The following is a 19,582-nucleotide window of genomic DNA, read 5'->3' on the forward strand; positions in this document are numbered from 1 at the left end:
GGTGCCACCATTGATTTCGAAATTCGGCCAACCAAGCCTTCAATTTCACCTCATATTGCTAAAGAAAAGGATTTTCATGGCTGGGAATCTTATTTTCTTTCTGGGAATTTTCTTTTCTTGCAAATGCGCACTTCTTTTTTGATTACATTTCTTGCACAATTCTCCCATTATTGATTAGAAAATCGTTCATTTTTCAAAAAATTTCCAACATGTCCGATTACTCAAATTCGATGGCCGCACAAAAAATTGGCTGTTGCTGCAGCCAACTAAAAATGCGAAATATGAACGGAAATTCTTAGATAAGATTTTCGAAAGAAAATTCTTCCGAAATCTGACCCATGTATGGCCTGCCTTAGGCAATGTTCTCACAGAAGCAAGCTTCCCTGCTATACCAATCAGCTCCTCGGGCTCTCTCCTTCCAGCTTTCAGCTCTCCACACAGACATTTTGTCAGCATGCCTCTTTGAGCCTGTCAGCTTCCTCAGCAAGCTCAGTCAGAACAGGCAAAGGGCCAGATGTGGCCCTGGGGCCGCAATATCTCTGCAATTTGCAATCCTTTTTTGTTGTGTGTGTGTGTGTTTTGTTTTGTTTTGTTTTTTCTTTCCTGAATGTTTAGCTTTTTTTCCTTTCTCTGGGTCAGCTGTGGCTTTGGGGCTCTGTATATGGAGGTTTTCATAATCTTTACTCATTTTTTCTGTTGGTTGAACTCAATATATTTAAATTTTTTTAGCCTGCCTAACTATGCAACTATGGCAAGTAATACTTCATACAATCCAGAAAGCGTATATGTGTTTTTTTTTGTGTTTGTTTTTTTTTTTTTTTGCATAAAGGGCAACCCCCTTTCGTGGGGAAAACAAATTATATAGCATATATAATTGCAACACATGGCATGCTGTAATTTAATGTTATTAAAAAATACCTTTCTTTTTCATTCTGCAGCACTGTAATTTTCTGTAAAATTCAATGCAATATGACAGCCTGGAGGTGTTCTGTACACAGATTCATGTACAGAACACCCCCTGGATATGTCATTTTTTTTGCTTGTGTGATTGGCTGACTGATTTTCCCAGAAGTCTGTACCAAGATACAAGTCAGCTTTTAGGCATCCTCTGCAACAAAAATGCCATTTTTAGGGAGATGCTCCTAAAGCTTTAATTACTTCTAAAGCAATGCAGACCCTGCAGCTTTCCTTATTAGTGCACTGCAAGTGTAACAGATCAATAATGAAAAAGTGACAAGTTGGAATCTGCAACAAAGTTTGTTAAAATCGTTGCAATGTACATTGATCACCCAGAGGAGTGATCATCCCAGATGATCAAAATATCATCAATGTAATGGGCATATAGGACTAGGTTCGTCCGAAGGGATTGTTGGACCAGATATGTAACTGCTCCCAATATCCCATAAAGAGGTTATTATAACTCGGGGCGAACCTGGCCCCCATGGCTGTGCCCTTGGTTTGTCTGTAGTATACATCCTGGAACGCAGCAATTGTGTGTCAGGCTATACTTGATACTGCGCACAATGAATGAGGCCTGCCTGGGATGCAGATGGTTTTCACGTGCCAGGCGGTATTGCCCAGCTTCTAGTTCAAATTGGTGCTGTATGGATGTGTATAAAGAAGCCACAGCAAGTGACAGTCAATGGTATCCTGTCTGCCATCGGTATTGGGCTAGAATCTCTAGCATGTGCCCTGAGTTGCGGACATAGGAAGTGAGCTGCACTACCAGTTACTGAAGAAAGTGGGCAATGTAGCTTCCCATTGGACTGGTAATACTGTCAATACCGGATATGATTGGTCTACCCGGAGGATTGGTGGACAGGGTAGGAGCTGATTGGGATAGGGAGTTCCAGAGGATGGGAAAGGTTCTGGAAAAGTCCTGGAGGTGAGCACGGGAGAAGGTAACAAGGGAGCAGGAGGTCTTAAGAGGAGTGGAGAGAATGATTTGGGTGACATCTGCAGATGAGGTTGGCGATGTAGCTGGGGCAGTGTTGAGGATGGCTTTGTACATTGTGGTTAGTACATTATTTTTAATTTTTATTTAGTGGGGTAGTGTAAACCAGTGAAGGGATTGGCAGAGAGGGGCAGCAGTCACGGATCGGTTAGTAAGGTATATAATTCTAGCAGCAGCATTCAAAATAGGCTGCGGGGGAAGGGGTAGCCTGTGTAAAGGAAGGGCATTAAGGAGGGAGTTGCAGTAGTCAAGGCAGGATATAACCAAGGAGAGAATAAGTTGTTTTGTAGTGGTGTTAGGGCGAATTCTGGAAATATTGTAGGGGTTAAGGATATAGCCAGTGATTGGATGTGAGGCCTGAAGGAGAGGTCAGAGTCTAGGATTAGACCTAGCACCCTGGCATGTATGGAGAGACCAATTGTGGTGCTGTTGATCTCCATGGTAAAGTCATGGGGGAATGTGGGATCGGGGAGGAGGAAATATTACAAGTTAGATTTTAGAAAGATTGAGTATGAGGAAGTGGTGGGACATCCATACTGATAAGTGAGGAGACCAAGGGGCTGAGCTCGGGAGAGATAAATCTGGGCATCGTTGGGTGGTATTGGAAGCCATGGGAGGTTATCAACTGGCCCAGAAAAGAGGTGTCGAGCGGGAATAGGTGGGGGCCCAAGGACAGAGCCTTGGGGTACCCCAACAGGAAGAGGAGAGGAGGAGGTGGTGTATGTGATGCTGAAAGTGCGATGAGATAGGATGCCAGGAAAGAGCATGGAAACCAGGAAAGAGCAGAGTCGCAGAGGCCAAAGGAGTTGCGTTTATTGAGGGAGAGCGAGTGGTCAGCTGTGTCAAAGGCAACAGAAAGGTCTAAAAGTATGAGTATGGAGTACGGGCCATTGGTTTTAGGAGTTAGAAGGTCGTTAGTGAATTTTAGTAGGGCAGTTTCAGTGGAATGTTGTTGGCGGAAGTCAGAATGTAGAGGATCGAGAAGGTTGTTGTCAGTGAGGTAGCTACTTGTTTGCAATATAGTTGTGGACAAGGTATTCAAGAGGCTTGGAGACAAATGGGAGCGGGAAGATCGGACATAAATTATTCAAACATGTGGGGTCCAATGAGGGTTTTTTTTTTTTAAGTATGGGGGTAACCAGTGCATGTTTGAGCAGGGAGGGAAAGGTGCTTGGGGAGAGGGAGAGGTTAAAGATGTGGGTTAGAGAGTTTAGGATAGAGCAGGAAGAGGTTATGTTTTAAAGTGGAGTTCCGACAATTTTTTTTTTTTTTTTTTTTTTTTAAAGTCAGCAGCTACAAATACTGCAGCTGCTGACTTTTTTAAAATATGGACCTCGGCTCTCGGGTGGAGGTGCCGCCATCTTCGGTAAGGGAATCAGGAAGTGAAACCTTGTGGCTTCACAGCCTGGTTCCCTACTGCGCATGCGCGAGCCGCGCTGCGCGATCCCACTGGTCCCTGCTGTCTTCCGGGACCTGTGTGTCTCCCAGAAGATAGCGGGGGGGGGGGGGACGGAGGAGGCGCCGGACATTGCGTAGATATCTGCAGAGGATACTGCGGCTATCTTTGCCCGGAAGTGAAAGCAAATACCAGGATTAGACAGGTATCTGCTCCCACCTCCGTCCTGAAAGGTGCCAAATGTCACACCGGTGGGGGGGAGGAACCGGAAAAGCGGAAATTCCATTTTTGGGCGCACGACATGAGGAATCCCATTATTATCTATAGGGCCTTTTACACCTACAGTATGCAACAAGCTTTCATGCAACTTAAAAAAAAGTGCAGGCAGTTTGCTCTGTTTTTGGCCCTGTAGACTTCAGTGGGAGTGCATGAAAAACACAGGGAAATGCAGACATACAATTGTGAACCTAGCCTTACAATGGGAAGTGTGCTAGTAGGAAACCTACAGAACTAGGAATGAAAGCCTCCTGTATATTGTAGTCCCACAAAGCTGGAGAACTGGATTATGTCAGTCTCCTACTGGGTTACATTCTAGATAATCACATTGTAATATCTGCAGGGAACCCCAGAATTAATGTGTGGCAGTTATGTGCTGTATCCGAAAAAGCCGGTAAAAAGCTTTTTTTTTTTTTTCCCAAATACAAAATAAGATATCACAAAACAGTCAGGCGGGACAGAAACCCACAGGCAGAATAAGTGTATTGATCGATATTTTATTCTTTCAGAGAGAAAAATAAAAATAGATCTTAGTTCTTCAGTGCTATTGTAAGTTGTTATGTTTTTTTTTTTTTTCAAAATCTAATGTTTTTTGGTGCTGATTTTCAACAGGAAGTGGAACTTTTATTCTTTTGTCACATCTCAGCCTGCGATGGTCAGGGACAAATTATTTACGCCAGAAGATTCAGACTGGGTTAATCACAGTATGGGGAATACGGTAGGTGTCTATTTTCAAGATTGATGTCCTTGTGTTGGAAGTGATTGTATTTATTAACTTAAAAAAAAATGTTGTTTCAGCCTCGGGACATTTTTGTTTCTAAGAATCCTCAGAGATGGTCATGATAGGAGATTCAATAAAGTACGAGATAATCCAGGAACATTTCTGGTTTACTGGACAGTACAAGGTGAGTGCTGAAAATGAATGGCCTCTTTGTCTTATTTCCCATAGCGGGGTCTTCTAGCTGCAGCCAGGTATTTTAACTGCGAACCAAAATCATGGATTGGGGGTGCCACTCCAGGCTCCTTATCTGTCCATATCCAGTGACTCCCGCTAAAAAGTGCCAGCTGGGGGAGAGAGCTCACCATGGCTCAATATATAAACATGTAGGAGGAAAAGAACCCAAGTGCCGGATATCCAGCAAAGCCCAACAGTGTCTATAGTAAGAGCAGCCTGAGTCCAGGTTCAGTCCAGGCCATGCCCCTGAAGTGTTTTGCCCCAGCCATAGGACTTAGTCATGGGGATGGAGATTCCATAAAGAAGTGGAGAATAAATGCATCATTGGTGACTGCTGCTGCATTGAAGGGAAAAGGTGGATATCAGGTGGACAACCAGTGAGTTTAAAAATGCATGGTATATCGGTCTGATATAACATTTCCCAAAACTGCTTCAGAGTATGTACATATGCAGCAAGCACAGTGGTTGTCCACCTGATATCCATTGTTTCCTTGATTACAGCAGCAGCCGATGATGCATTTATTCTCCCCTACTTAATGGAATCTCTACCTCCACCACTAAAGCCTCGTAAAGACACGATCCAATTTTTGGCAGGGGATTTTCTGTTGACAGACTGTTGTCCTAAAATCGGACCGTTGGTACATTCCTTCTGAAATTGTTGTCCAACTATCGGCCAACAAATGTTGGATGGCAGGCTAGTAAATTTTCGGCGGACAACAGTCTTGTCTGATTTTTGTATCGTCAGTACACAAGTCCGTCACACAAAAGTCGAAAGTACAAACACGCATGCTCGGAATCAATGTTCACCAAACATGACATTAGCAGAAGGGACCCAAAGGGTGGCGCTCAAGAGCTGAAATTCCATGTATTATGTCACTGCGTTCGTGTTTGTTGGCCGACAATTGTGTACCATTAGTATGCAAGACGAGATCCTGGCACACGCCCTTTGGACAAAAATCAGACGCTTGGTTGGCCAACAATCGGATTGTGTGTATGAGGCTTAAGCCCTGTAGATGGGGCGAAAGGCATTGAAGGAGTCTGGCCTGAAGCTGCTTTTATTATAGACACTGTTGAGTTTTGCTGGATGTGCAGCACTGGAGATCTTTTCTTCCAAGCATTTTAACTATTATAGATAAAGGACTAACAACACCGATATACAGACCAGTGCTATCTTTGTTCCTGCCTAATAAGAGGAAAGAAAACCAGTCATGTGGATGTAAATTGTGATTGGTCAGAAGACAGTCTGGGCTTAGAAGGTTTTGGTGGAGCTCTGGATATCTTCAAATGACTGGGGTTTGGAAGAGAGAATACAGGAACTGTCTTATGGAAGCTGGAGCTAAATTGAGCACAGAGCAGCTAATCCTCTTGCAATGAAGAAATTAGGAAAGTAATCTGAGTGGTCGATTTTGGAGAACGACTCTCATTTGCCCCAGTGTTTGTTTGTAAAGTAATAAAATAGCCTAGGCAAGAACTTAACGTGTTACTAAACCCTAACAAACTGATATATTACTGCAAACTTTAGCATTTACCATATATGCCAATGATGGCGAACCTATGGCATGTGTGCCACAGCTGGCACGCTGAGCCCTTTCTGTGGGCACAGCAGGGGAATCCTCCAGCCAGGCAGTCACTTGCACTGGCGGTGCAGGCATGGAGGAGGTTTAATTCTGTGTTGGCACTTTGAAAGAAAGAAGTTGGTTTTGTGTCACAGTTTGGGCACTCTGGCTCAAAAAGGTTCGCCATCACTGATATATGCCCTATGGTAAATGCTTTTCTTTTTAGCTTGCCCTTTCCCTCAGTTCCTCTGAAATTGGTCCCTTTCCAGGTTGCTGCTTTAAAAACCTCTCCATGAGGCTCTCCATCCCTGTACAAGGACCTATGGAGACACCTTTGCATGTCTGTTCTCACTGGCACATATTTGAGCACAAAGAAAAGATAGCTGGGGATGAAATGATTTCCTGCTCCACCCTCTTCCCTGTGCCTATGCTGTCCCCTTCTTATGCATGCATGTAACATACATGGGGCATGCCCTCGTCTACCCAGAAGTTCAGGGAAGCGGGCTCTGTGCCCAGAACTGGTGGCGGAGATCAGGGACAGTGGGTAAGGATTTGGATGCACGTGGGCAAAGAAAGTCACTGGGGTATTTTTTATCTTAAAGTGTTTGTAAACCTCAGACATGAAATATAAACAAAGCATACCCCTCTATAGTGTGTGCTTGTCTCAATCCAGAGCACTAAGTCTCATTCTGTCCACTGCTCCATTCTCATTGCCATCAGCATGAATCACTTCTGACTAGTTTTCCTGACACCAAAAGAAAACTGACAGCCTCATTTCTGTTCCTGTGTGAAGGGGGGGGGGGGGGGGGGGGTTGGTGTCCCTTCCCTCCATTCAGCTCTAAACTGAGAGATCCTGTGTAAATTCTGCACTTTGAATGGCTATAGGGGACAAACAGCTGTAGACAGACAGACAAAACTTATGTAGGAGGATTGTTTCATCTCTGTGTATCACCTGAGACCAGTCACTTCACTGGGTATATGTGAGGGTTTACAACCATTTTGATGCTAAGTTTGCACAAAGGTAAAAAAAAAAAACCGCTGAGACTTTAGTACTACTTTAGGCTGGGCAACTATTCAGGTGCTTTTCCTGGCATTTTTATTGGCAAGCTCTATACTTGGCAGTATATGGACAGCATTCTTCTTTTAACCATGGAAACTGGATCTGTAGATTTCTAAACTACATCTATATTAATCTATTAATCTACCTAGATTACTTTGTAGAGTTTCAGATAAAGATAGCTTAAAAAAAGGAGGAAAGTGTGGTGTGTTTTTTTTTTTTCCCCCAGATCTTCCCAAAATAAGCACTTAAAGGAGAAGTCCAGCTCATTTGGCTGGGCTTCTATGGATCACAGGAGTGCAATTCATTTTGCACTCCTGTGACCCATTTTCAGCAGAGAGCGGTCTGAAGCCCACTCTCTACTGAAGTCACAGATATCAGTCCAGGCACCGCGTCCTCCCGACAATGGGAGTCTGGATCCACCAGGTGCCTGAACTGACACCCCTCTCAGCTGAGAGCCTGAGACGGCCGCTCCCCGCCCTTCACAGCTTAGCACTCCAGTGAGCGAGGAGGAGCAGAGCGGAGAGCTGTGACTGACAGTCAGCAGCTCTCTGCTCGGGGAGCTGTGAGAACCGAGCCATCGGCGGTGTTCGATCGCTCGGTTCTTTGTGTAGAGGCGCCGGGGGACAGATGCAGCATCAAACCGATGCTGCAACCACCTAGGTAAGTATTATGGAAAACCCCCCAAACCCATACTTTTCTTTTAATGATAGCTATACAAGCAAAGTAGAAGCAAGCAATGTAAGTCAACATTTGCTTTCTACGTTTGCACTATTATCAGGCTACATCAAGGCTAACAAGGGTGCAGTGCATGGAAACACTCATGACATACAGAATTCTAACTATGTTGAAAAATTGTTCTGCCACCAGGGACCAATTGTTAGCCTTTCTTGTAGGAAAGGAAGCAAGATTTTGACAACGCATGCATAGCTTCTACTGATCCACTGTGTTGAGAAGAACGCGTCTGTCTCTGGTAACAAGAGGAAAAATGGGCAGATGTCTCACTGCCAGTTCCTTACTCACGTCTATTTTCCATTGGCCAGCCATAGAGACTCCATTTTCACCCACCTACTAACAGCCATTCTAACTAATTCAAAAACCCAGAGCTTTATTCCCTATTTCAAAATAATAAAATTGGCCAAATTCCAGTGCTCATCAAAGATGGCAACCACCGCTTATTGACAGTAGCTTAATTTGCAGTACATTGATTTTAGTATGTTCAAAGTTAGGCAGTTGTCAAAAGTGGGTTAATGTAATGCTACTAAGAAACTGAGCCCTTAAAGCAGTAGTAAACTGGGAAAAAAAAAACTTTTCCTCCTGCAAGGCAATGTTCTAGTATGCATCGCATACTAGAACATACTAGAACATTGTGGAACATTACCTGTCCTGGAGTCCAGCAATGTCGGCACCGCAGCTGATGTTTCCATCGGCTGTCGGGTGCTGCTGCCGCCATTGCGGGTAAGGGTACCCAGCAGTGTAGCCTTTCGGCATCACGCCGGGAACCCTACAGCTCATGCACGAGGCCCCGCTCCTCTCTCCTACTGGCCCGGCAACAGGGGAAGGAAGAGGGAGCCCCAGCCGTGACGTCAATAGCCGCGGCTGAGGCTCTAAGAAATGGCAAAGGATACCTGTCAAATACAGGTATCCTGTCCCCCCCAAAATGTGCCAATTGTGGCAACGGAGGGGTGGGGGGGGGGGGAGAGAATCAGATGTGCAGAAGTTCCACTTTTGGGTGGAACACCTCTTTAAGGTTTTTTACCTTAATGCATTACATCCTTAATGCAACTTCTGTGCTGCCAGATACCCCCTGAGCCACCCTTATACTTGAGTCTGATCTAGATCCGGCTCTGTCCCTCCTCACTGAGCAGCATGGGTGTGCCTGGGCACGTCCTAATCACCCTGTGTGCCGCGGCTGCTAAAAAGGCAGTACAACCAGCTCTCCTGTACCAGGCCTGGGCCCTATTAGTTAAAAAAGGGGGGCCTGGGTCTTATTGCAGACACCGATCCTCTTGTTCCTTCCCCTGCAACACTGCCAGTTTCTCCTCCTTTTCCTTGCTCTGGCTGCACTGCAGGGGGATCAGTTCTAGCATCTGCACCTACTGTCCTGTGTGCCCCTTTCCCCTGGAGTGCTGCCAGCTTCTCTCCTCTCCACCTCGCAGCTGCGGTGGGCACACAGGGGGATGTTTCAGGATGGAGAGCCCCTTCCTTTTCTGAATGAACACAGTGAATGATCGGTACCGATTGCTCCTGTGTCCATTCATCTCTGAAGCATAGTAAACCGTGTTTACTAAGCTTCAGTTTGTGAATGAATAGGAAGTCTGTGAGCACCTTCTATTCATTCATCTAAGCAGCTAAGGCTACAAAGAAAGGTACTGATAAATCTATGTTCTCAGTAACTTTCTGTGTCCCAAATGTCTTCTGATATTTTACCACTGCCCCCAACAGATCAGTTTAGATAAAAATGTAAGTACATTAATAAATATTTAAACAATAAAGTGTAATAACATTTAAATTCTAAAAAATAATTAGAAAAAAAATAATTTCTGCCATGGCTTGTGAAGCATAGTGTTGTGTACACCCCTAGTCACTGGCTCTGTTGCTTTGAGTTGGAGACCCTAATGAAATAGGCTGCGCACACCTATGCCTATGCAGTGTCTCCCGCTGTTGTCATTCAGATACTGTGACTAGGGAGCAGGGCTGAGCTGCCCTGTCTGTGTCTATAGATGCAGATCGGTTAGCTTGGGAGTGAGCCTGCAGGAGGGCTCCCATAAAAAACAGCTTTCAGTGGGGGCACTCGCAGAAGAGGAGCAGCCAGGAGTGTAGGCGGGGGGACCCCAGAAAAGAAGGATCAGGGCACAGAGCAGGTGAGTATAACATGTTTGCTATTTTAATTTAAAAAAATGTAAGCTTTAAGAATAAACAATCCACCATTACTTCTAAGTAATGATGATTATATTGTGTTACTATATAATGTGTTCTATTGTGATGTTGATGTGGTGCTGCAGTGCCTTGAAAAAGTATTCATACCCCCTTGAAATAGTACACATTTTGTCATGTTACAACCAAAAACGTAAATGTATTTTATTGGGATTTTATGTGATAGACCAACACAAAGTGGCACATAATTGTGAAGCGGAAGGAAAATGATAAATGGTTTTTAAATTTTTTTACAAATAAATATGTGAAAAGTGTGGCGTGCATTTGTATTCAGCCCCCTTTACTCTGATACCCCTAACTAAAATCTAGTGGAACCAATTACCTTTTTAGAAGTCACCTAATTAGTAAATAGAGTCCCACCTGTGTGTAATTTAATCTCAATAAAAATACAGCTGTTCTGTGAAGCCCTCAGGTTTGTTAGAGAACCTCAGTGAACAAACGGCATCATGAAGGCCAGGAAACACACCAGACAAGTCAGGGGTAAAGTTCTGTAAAAGTTTAAAGCAGGGTTAGGAAATATCCCAAGCTTTGAATATCTCACTGAGCACTTCACTCTATCCGAAAATGGAAAGAGTATGGCAAAACTGCAAACCTACCAAGATATGGCCGTCTACCTGAACTGACAGGCCGGGCAAGGAGAGCATTAATCAGAGAAGCAGCCAAGAGGCCCATGGTAATTCTGGAGGAGCTGCAGAGATCCACAGCTCAGGTGGGAGAATCTGTCCACAGGACAACTATTAGTCTTGCTCTCCACAAATCTGGCCTTTATGGAAGAGTGGCAAGAAGAAAGCCATTGTTGAAAGAAAGGCATAAGAACACAGCAAATATGTGGAAGAAGGTGCTCTGGTGAGACCAAAATTTTACTTTTTGGCCAAAAAGCAAAACGATGTGTGGCGGAAAACTTACACTGCACATCACCCTAAACACACCATCCCCACCGTGAAACATGGTGGTGGCAGCATCATGTAGTTGAGATGCTTTTCTTCAGCAGGGACAGGGAAGATGGTCAGAGTTGATGGGAAGACGGTTGGAGCCAAATACAGGGAAATCTTAGAAGAAAACCTGTTAGAGTCTGCAAAAGACTTGAGAATGGGGCAGAGGTTCACATTCCAGCAGGACAACAACCCTAAACATAAAGCCAGAGCTACAATGGAATGGTTTAACTCAGAGCATATTTATGTGTTAGAATGGCCCAGTCAAAGTCCAGACCTAAATCCAATTAAAAATCTGTGGCAAGACTTGAAAATTGCTGTTTATAGACAGTCTCCATCCAATCTGAAAGAGCTTGAGCTATTTTTCAAAGAATGGGCAAAAATGTCACTTACTCTCTTGATGTGCAAAGCTGGTAGAGACATCCCAAAAAGACTTGTAGCTGTAATTGCAGTGAAAGGTGGTTCTACAAAGTATTGACTCAGGGGGGCTGAATACAAATACACACCATACTTTTCACTTATTTTTTTGTAAAAAAAAGTGTCAAATATTTTTTCTTCCACTTCACAATCGTGTGCCACTTTGTGTTGGTCTATCACATAAAATGCGTTTACCTTTTTGGTTGTAACATGACAAAATGTGGAAAATTTCAAGGGGTGTGAATACTTTTTCAAGGCACTGTAAACGCATACAAGTGGGATATTTGTAACCTATTAGACTTTCTGATGTGTCTTTGCTCAGGTATCTGGATATTTGTCACATTGCTTCCATCTTTAATGTTAAACCTTGAGAAAAGAAACAAGCCTCTGGGATTGGTTGACTATTGTGGTTGGATCTTGTGGGCAGTTGGTTTCCTTGTGCAGGCCACTGCTGACCAACAGAAATGGAATTTTAAGAGCGACCCTGACAATACTGTAAGTATCATTATTTTACTGGCTCCAGTATAGGGAAATAAAACAAGCAATGAGTGTGTCTTAAAGTAGAATTCTGGGATAACCCTAACTATTCTTAAACATACCCCCACCCCACTCCCCCAGTGGGGAATGGACACTGCCTCAGACATTTTTTTTTTTTTATCATTTTTTGTATTTTATTTGGGGAAATGTGCTCTTTTGGTTCCTGTCCTGATGACAGCCATCACTGGCATAAAAAGTGAGGAGAACTCCTGCCAAGACAATAAGTGAAGGGCCATGGACCCAATGGACATACAGCAATACATATCTAAAAGGTTCATTACCCAGTCTGAAACTCAGAAGAAAAGGAGAAAACCATACCTCCCAACTTTCTTAAATGAGAACGAGGGACACCTGTTAGCAAAAGTTTTAGGTATAGGACAACCCTCCCTGCCACGCCTTAAAGGAGAATTGTACAAAAAAAAAGATTGGTTTAGCCCACAAGTGCTTTTTTACCACTACTATTCCTTTATACTGGCTTTTGGAATTTACAAATGCAGCAATTTAGAAATGGGATGAAAGGTTTAGCACTGGGAAACACTTTTTGAAGGTTTAGTAGTGCATTAAATATACAGGTATATAGATCCAACCAAAATAAGGGAAAAATGAGAAGGAAAGAGGGTGTCAGAGGGATTTTGTTCCAAATCAATAGTTTTGCACTTTACCTTCTTGCTCAGATTGCTCAGCTCCTGCACACTCAAATGAACAATCACATAACAGCCTATATGGAGCAGAGCTATAGTATTGAGAACAGGAAAAGTGTGTCCCTGGAAGTCTGTAAAGCTCACTATAAATGATCGAATCTGATTGTACAATCCTCCTTTACATCTGCCATCAACTATGTAGTGCAAGGGCATTCCTGATTTGATACAGAGTGATTGGATAGATGGCGTGTCCTCCTATTATATGGTTTTGTTAAATCTAAAGGAGATTGTACAAGAAGGTTGTTTAGTCTTTTACACCTAAAATGAACTAGTCACGCTTTTGGTGCCATTAATTGTTAACAGCAAACAGAAACAAACACACATTTTGCCACATGAAAAAACAAGCGTCAAATGCAGTAAAAAATGTTCAAACTGCAACATGCCAAAATATCCCATGAGCTACTTTGCCATTTGTAGGTCAGCCTTATGAAATAAAAAAAAAAATCAAATTTCTTCATAAATTTAGGCTTATATGTATTGTGCTACATATTTTAGTTAATATCCCCATAAGCGTATATTGATTGGTTTACGTGAACGTTATAGCGTCGACAAACTATGCTATATATACTGGAATTTTTATTTATTTTTATTTTTTATACTAGCAATAGCGGTGATCAGCAACTTATAGCGGGACTGCAATAGTATGGCAAGCAGTCTGACACTAACTGACACTTTGTGGGTACCAGTGACATTAATACAGTGTTCAGTGCTAAAAATATGCACTGTCACAGTACTAATACTGGCTGGGAAGGGATTAAACATCTAGGGCGATTAAAGGGTTAAATGTGTGCCCAGCCAGTGTTTGTGTGTACTGTGAGGTGCTTTTTACTAAGGGAGGTGATGGTTTTTAGTCTCTGCTTTGCAGGGAAACAAAATCTGCCACATCCCCACGGACAGGGCAAAGCTCTGCATTGTTTACATAGACACAGCTCTGTCCTGTCTTCCTCCTGACCAATCAGTGGGTGCCGGCGGTCATCCAGTCTAATTAGAGCACAGCCGTATCACTTACACTCTTTAGTACGGATGATTTATGCACATCACACAGGTGGATTTTATATACTGCTAATCTTTACACGCAGGTCACAGCAAGGGTGCTAGTAGTTAATCACACCATTGTGAATTTCTTTGACCATATGATCCCATCTAGCATTCTTTTTTACATAGCCATATAAATAGAGATCCGATAGATTACTCTTCAGGCTACAGGTAGCGCCACTGACCCCAACTTTTCTCTTTCTTTTACAAGAGGTGGTATAGTAATAAGGGAGGTGTGGTCCATTATGTGATGCAGTTTCAGTCGGTAAAATGCTTGCTTATAGCAATGAAATTCACTACTATAAGCAATCATAATGTGTAAATTATAAATAATGTGTAAAAAAAAAAAAAAAAAAAAAAAAAAAATCCCAATCACTTTCCCAGAGTAGTACAGTGTTATTATGCTAACATTATGTTGCTGTGATCAGTGTGTTAAAAAAAAAAAAATTGTAGAAAAAATGAAAAAAATTGAAACACAAAATCTTCCTTTTTTTTTTTTTATACTGTCACCAGTCATTGTCCCTGATCAGCGCCACACCAGTTATGATGATGCTGTACTGCACTGGTGACAGTATTGTGACATTTTTTTTTTAATTTTCCAAAAAAAATGACAAAAAATTTGCCATGCCTCTTACTAAATACATTTGGTCTGCCTACTTTCCAAAGAGGGGTTATTTGGGGGTATTTGTACTGTCCTGGCATGTTCAGGCCCCAAGAAATGAGTACATCAGGGTTGATCAATTTCCAGATTTATATACCAGTTTGTGGACTCTATAACATTCCTACAGACTAATGGCCCGTACACACGGTCGGATTTTCCGATGGAAAATGTCCGATCGGAGCGTGTTGTCGGAAATTCCGACCGTGTGTGGGCTCCATCGGACATTTTCCATCGGATTTTCCGACACACAAAGTTGGAGAGCAGGAGATAAAATTTTCCGACAACAAAATCCATTGTCGGAAATTCCGATCGTGTGTACACAAATCCGACGGACAAAGTGCCACGCATGCTCAGAATAAATAAAGAGATGAAAGCTATTGGCCACTGCCCCGTTTATAGTCCCGACGTACGTGTTTTACGTCACCGCGTTCAGAACGATCGGATTTTCCGACAACTTTGTGTGACCGTGTGTATGCAAGACAAGTTTGAGCCAACATCCATCGGAAAAAATCCATGGATTTTGTTGTCGGAATGTCCGAACAAAGTCCGACCGTGTGTACGCCCTATAAGGCCTCTTTCCAATGACGATCGGACATGTCACCGCTAACATCCGACCCTCCATAGAGGTCTATGGAGGGTCCGTTCAGGTACACCTAAAAAACTGACAGGCGGACCTGAACGGACCCTCCATAGACCTCTATGGTGGGTCGGATGTCAGCGGTGACATGTCCATTGACATCCGACCCGCTCCGATCCGAAAAACCTACTTTTCCATCCGTGATCGGATCGGGTGACGACGGACTCTACGGTCCGTCATCATCCGATCCCCCATAGGGGAGAGCGGCGCTCTGACAGGTCCGTCGTTGCACAGAGACAGACCTGTCATCTTCCGCTGAGCAAGCGGATATTCACGGGGCGGATCATCACGGATCCGTCCCGTGTGAAAGGACCCTTAATCATATATACTGATTTGGGTTATTTTTTTTTTTTATCGAAATTTTCGTTTTTTTTTTTTGTTTCGCAAAAGAATGAAAAAACCCAGCATTAATTAACACTAAAACTTTGTGTGGACAAAATTATAAAAATGTAGTTGCTGAAAATTGACCTGGGTAGGAAAAGTGCTCGGTATTGAAGTGGTTAACCACTTGCCAACCAGCTGCCATCATTATACTGCGGTAGGTCGGCACGTTCCCGTGAATCAGCGTAGCTATACGTCGGCTCTTTAACCACTTAAGCCCCAGACCATTTTGCTGGCCAAAGAACAGAGCACTTTTTGCGATTCGGCACTGCATCACCTTAACTGACAATTGCGTGGTCGTGCGACGTGGCTTAAACAAAATTGACGTCTTTTTTTTCCCCACAAATAGAGCTTTCTTTTGGTGGTATTTGATCACATCTGCAGTTTTTATTTTTTACGCTATAAACAAAAAAATAGCGACAATTTTGAAAAAAACGCATTATTTTTTGCTATAATAAATATCCCCCAAAAATATATTAAAAAAACATTTTTTTTCCTCAGTTTAGGCCGATACGTATTCTTCAACATATTTTTGGTAAAAAAAATCGCAATAAGCATTTATTGATTGGTTTGCGCAAAAGTTATAGCGTCTACAAAATAGGGGATAGTTTTATGGCATTTTTATTAATAATTTTTTTTTACTAGTAATGCGCGGATCACCGATTTTATATCATGACTGCGACATTATGACGAACACGTCGGACAATTTTGCCGCGATTTTGGGACCATTCACATTTATACAGCGATCAGTGCGATTAAAATTGCATTGATTACTGTGTAAATGTGACTGGTAGTGAAGGCGTTAACCACTAGGTGGCGCTGTAAGGGTTAAGTGTGTCCTAGGGATGTGTTCTAACTGTAGGGGGGATGGGCTAGCTGTGACACATCACTGATCATAGCTCCCAATCACAGGGAGTAGAGATAAGTGACACTGTCACTAGGCAGAACGGGTAGATGCTTGTTTACATTAGCATTTCCCCATTCTTCCTCTCCGTGAGACGATCGCGGGTATTCTTGCGGACATCGAGTCCACGGGTCCCGCGACCCGACTCACGGAGCTCCCGGCAGGCGGTGCGCATGCGATGGCATGGTGGCAAATTCAAAGTGACGTACAGGTACGCCCATTTGCCCAGCCGTGCCATTCTGCCGACGTACATCGGCGTGCGCCGGTCGGGAACCGGTTAAACAGCTCTAGCCGGTGCACACACACCTGCTGCAGAGGGGGAAACCATGCGCGTGGCCGTCGGCTGCGATGTCCGGCGGCCACGCGTGATCGTGGGCACAAGAGCCAGAACAGGTGTGTGTGTGTGTGTGTGTGTGTGTGTGTGTGTGTGTATAAACACACAAATCCCCATTCTGTCAGAGACAGAACATGTGTTCCTACTAAGTAGGAACAGCAATCTGGCTCCTCCTCTAGTCAGTCACATCCCCCCACAGTTCGAAACACCTAGCAGGGAACACATTTAACCCCTTGATCGCCCCCTAGTGTTAATCCCTTCCCTGCCAGTGACATTTACACAGTAATCGGTGCATTTTTATAGCACTGATCGCTGTATAAATGTCAGTGGTCCCAAAAATGTGTCAAAGGTGTCCGATCTGTCTGCCGTAATGTCGCAGTCCTGCTAAAAAAAACGCAGATCACTGCCATTACTAGTAGAAAAAATAACATTTATAAAAATGCCATAAATCTTTCCCCTATTTTGTAGACGCGATAACTTGTGCACAAACCAATCAATTAGCACTTATTGCGATTTTTTTTTTTTTTTAAAAAAATGTAGAAGAATACATTTCGGCCTAAACTGAGGAAGAAATTTCTTTTTTTTTGTGGGGGATATTTATTAAAGTAAAAAATATTGCTTTTTTTCCAAAACTGTCGCTCTTTTTTTGTTTATAGTGCAAAAAAAAAAAAACGCAGAGGTGATCAAATACCACCAAAAGAAAGCTCTATTTGTGGGGAAAAAAGGACGTCAAGTGTATTTGGGTACAACATCGCACGACTGCGCAATTGTCAGTTAAAGCGACGCAGTGCCATATCGCAAAAAAAAATGGCTTGGTCATTAAGGGGGAAATTCTTCCAGTCCTTGTGGTTAAGGAATATACGCTGATCAGCCATAGCTTTATGACTACCCAATTAATATTGAGTAGGTCCCCCTTTTGTCACCAAAAGAGCCCTGACCCATCAAGGCATGGACTTCACTAGACCTCTGATGGAATGCTCCAGTATCTGGCACCAAGCCATCAGTAGAAGATTCTTTGTGTCCTGTAAGTTGTGAGGTGGGACCTCTATGGATTGGACTTGATTGTCCAGCACATCCCACAGATGCTTGATTGCAATGGGGTCTGAAGAATTTGGAGGCCAAGTCAACACCTAGAATTCACTGTTGTGTTCTTCAAACCATTCTTGAACCATTTTTGCAGGGTGTCAGGACACATTATTCTGCTGAAACAAGCCACTGCCATTAGGGAATGCCTTTTCCATTAAGGGAGGTACTTGGTCAGCAACAATGTTTTAGGCAGGTACATTTCAATGTTTCAGCAGGACCCATGGTTTCCCAGCAGAAAATTGCTCAAAGCATCACACTGCCTCCGCCAGCTTGCCTTCTTCTCATACGGCATCCTGGTGTCCTCTCTTTCTCTGGTAAGTGACACATATGCTCCTGTCCATCCGTATGATGTAAGAAATCGTAATTCAGTGGACCAGGCAACCTTCTTCCATTGTTCCATAGTCCAGTTCTGATGCTCACCTGCCAATTGTAGATGATTTGGCTGTGGACATTGGTCAGCATGGGCACCCTGATCAGTCTACAGCTACGCAGCCCCATACACAGCAAACTGCACATTTATTCTGCTTTCAACACATCAATAACTTCAGGGAAAACATATTCACTTGCTGCCTAATATATCCCACCCATTTTCAGATGACCTTGTAAGGAGATAATTAATGTTATTCACTTAATCTGTCAGTGGCCATAAAGGTTTGGCAGATCGATGTGTTCCAAGGAAGGCTTTTGTGCCCAGAAGTCAGCTTTAGACCCCATTCACACAGGGACGACTTGTCAGGCGACCTAGTCGCCTGACAAGTCGCCTCCCGTTCTGTACTATGGAGCCGTTCTAAGGGGAGTGACGCAAGTCGCTCCAACTTAGAAAAAGGTTCCTGTACGACTTCGGGGGCAACTTGGGGCGACTTGCATAGACTTCTATGCAGAAGTCGTTTTGCAAGTCGCCCGGGCATTCGTTTGCAGGTCGCCTCGCTGAGGCGACCTGCAAGTCGTGTTGCCCCTGTGTGAATGGGGTCTTAAGGCGTTCACTTAGTTTCAGCTTGATAAGTCAGCCCAGGTGATTTTAAGGATTTGGGGGCAGCAGGAACAACCTTGCCTCTATCCATATTGAGTTATTTTACTGCTTATTGTCTAATCATCTGACTTTACAGGAAATTATTGTGTCTTTATTCTTCTGCAGGGAAAATTCATTCAGAGTGGTCTCTGGGCATACAGTCGTCATCCGAACTACCTTGGAGAGATCTTACAGTGGAGCGGCCTCTTCCTAGCTTCTTCTTCAGTGCTGAGGGGTTACCAGTACCTGAGCATCATATCCCCAATATTTGTGTGGTTCCTGCTCAGTTATGTCAGTGGTATTCCCATTCTAGAAAAACAAGGCCTGAAAAAATGGGGAGAAGACCCAGCATATAAGAGCTACATCCAGCAAACACCTGTGCTCTGGCCATTTAAATTCTGAGCCTCTAATATATACCGTAATGTACCTGCATAGAGATTTTATAGACCATTTTGTACATCTGTTTTGTGTTATAGAGGTACTTTTTATATGACCTCTGCACTCTACACATACCTCACTTTGGTTACATAACCTGATTACAAGAAATTTTATTTTAGTTATAAGTTGTTTTTCATAAAAAAATAAATGTTGAATAAAGTATAACAAATACAGGACTCAAAGATTCAATAACTTCCTTAAAGTGACACTAAAGGTTCATTTTTTTTTTAAATTTTAAATAACAAACATATCATACTTACCTCCACTGTGCAGCTCGTTTTGCACGGAGTAACCCCGAACCTGCTCTTCTGGGGTCCCTCAGCGGCTGTATCGGCTCCTCCCCGCATCAGATAACCCCCTGGGAGAAGCGCTCTCCCGG

At 43.3% G+C, this 19,582-nt stretch overlaps 1 protein-coding gene across 1 annotated transcript in view; it reads left to right on the plus strand.

Moving 5' to 3' along the window:
• The window catches only part of LOC141127027 (uncharacterized), a 55,259-nt gene extending 35,880 nt beyond the window's left edge, over positions 1–19,379 (plus strand). Inside the window, exons 2-5 of the mRNA XM_073613151.1 lie at positions 4,239–4,344; positions 4,425–4,531; positions 11,803–11,975; positions 18,892–19,379. Coding sequence (XP_073469252.1) covers positions 4,239–4,344; positions 4,425–4,531; positions 11,803–11,975; positions 18,892–19,167 — 662 coding nt within the window. The 3' untranslated portion in view covers positions 19,168–19,379. The remainder of the gene's footprint in view (positions 1–4,238; positions 4,345–4,424; positions 4,532–11,802; positions 11,976–18,891) is intronic.
• Positions 19,380–19,582: the final 203 nt, after the last annotated feature.

This window comes from Aquarana catesbeiana, linkage group LG02 (genome assembly GCF_042186555.1).
Source record: "Aquarana catesbeiana isolate 2022-GZ linkage group LG02, ASM4218655v1, whole genome shotgun sequence".
NCBI lineage: Eukaryota > Metazoa > Chordata > Amphibia > Anura > Ranidae > Aquarana > Aquarana catesbeiana.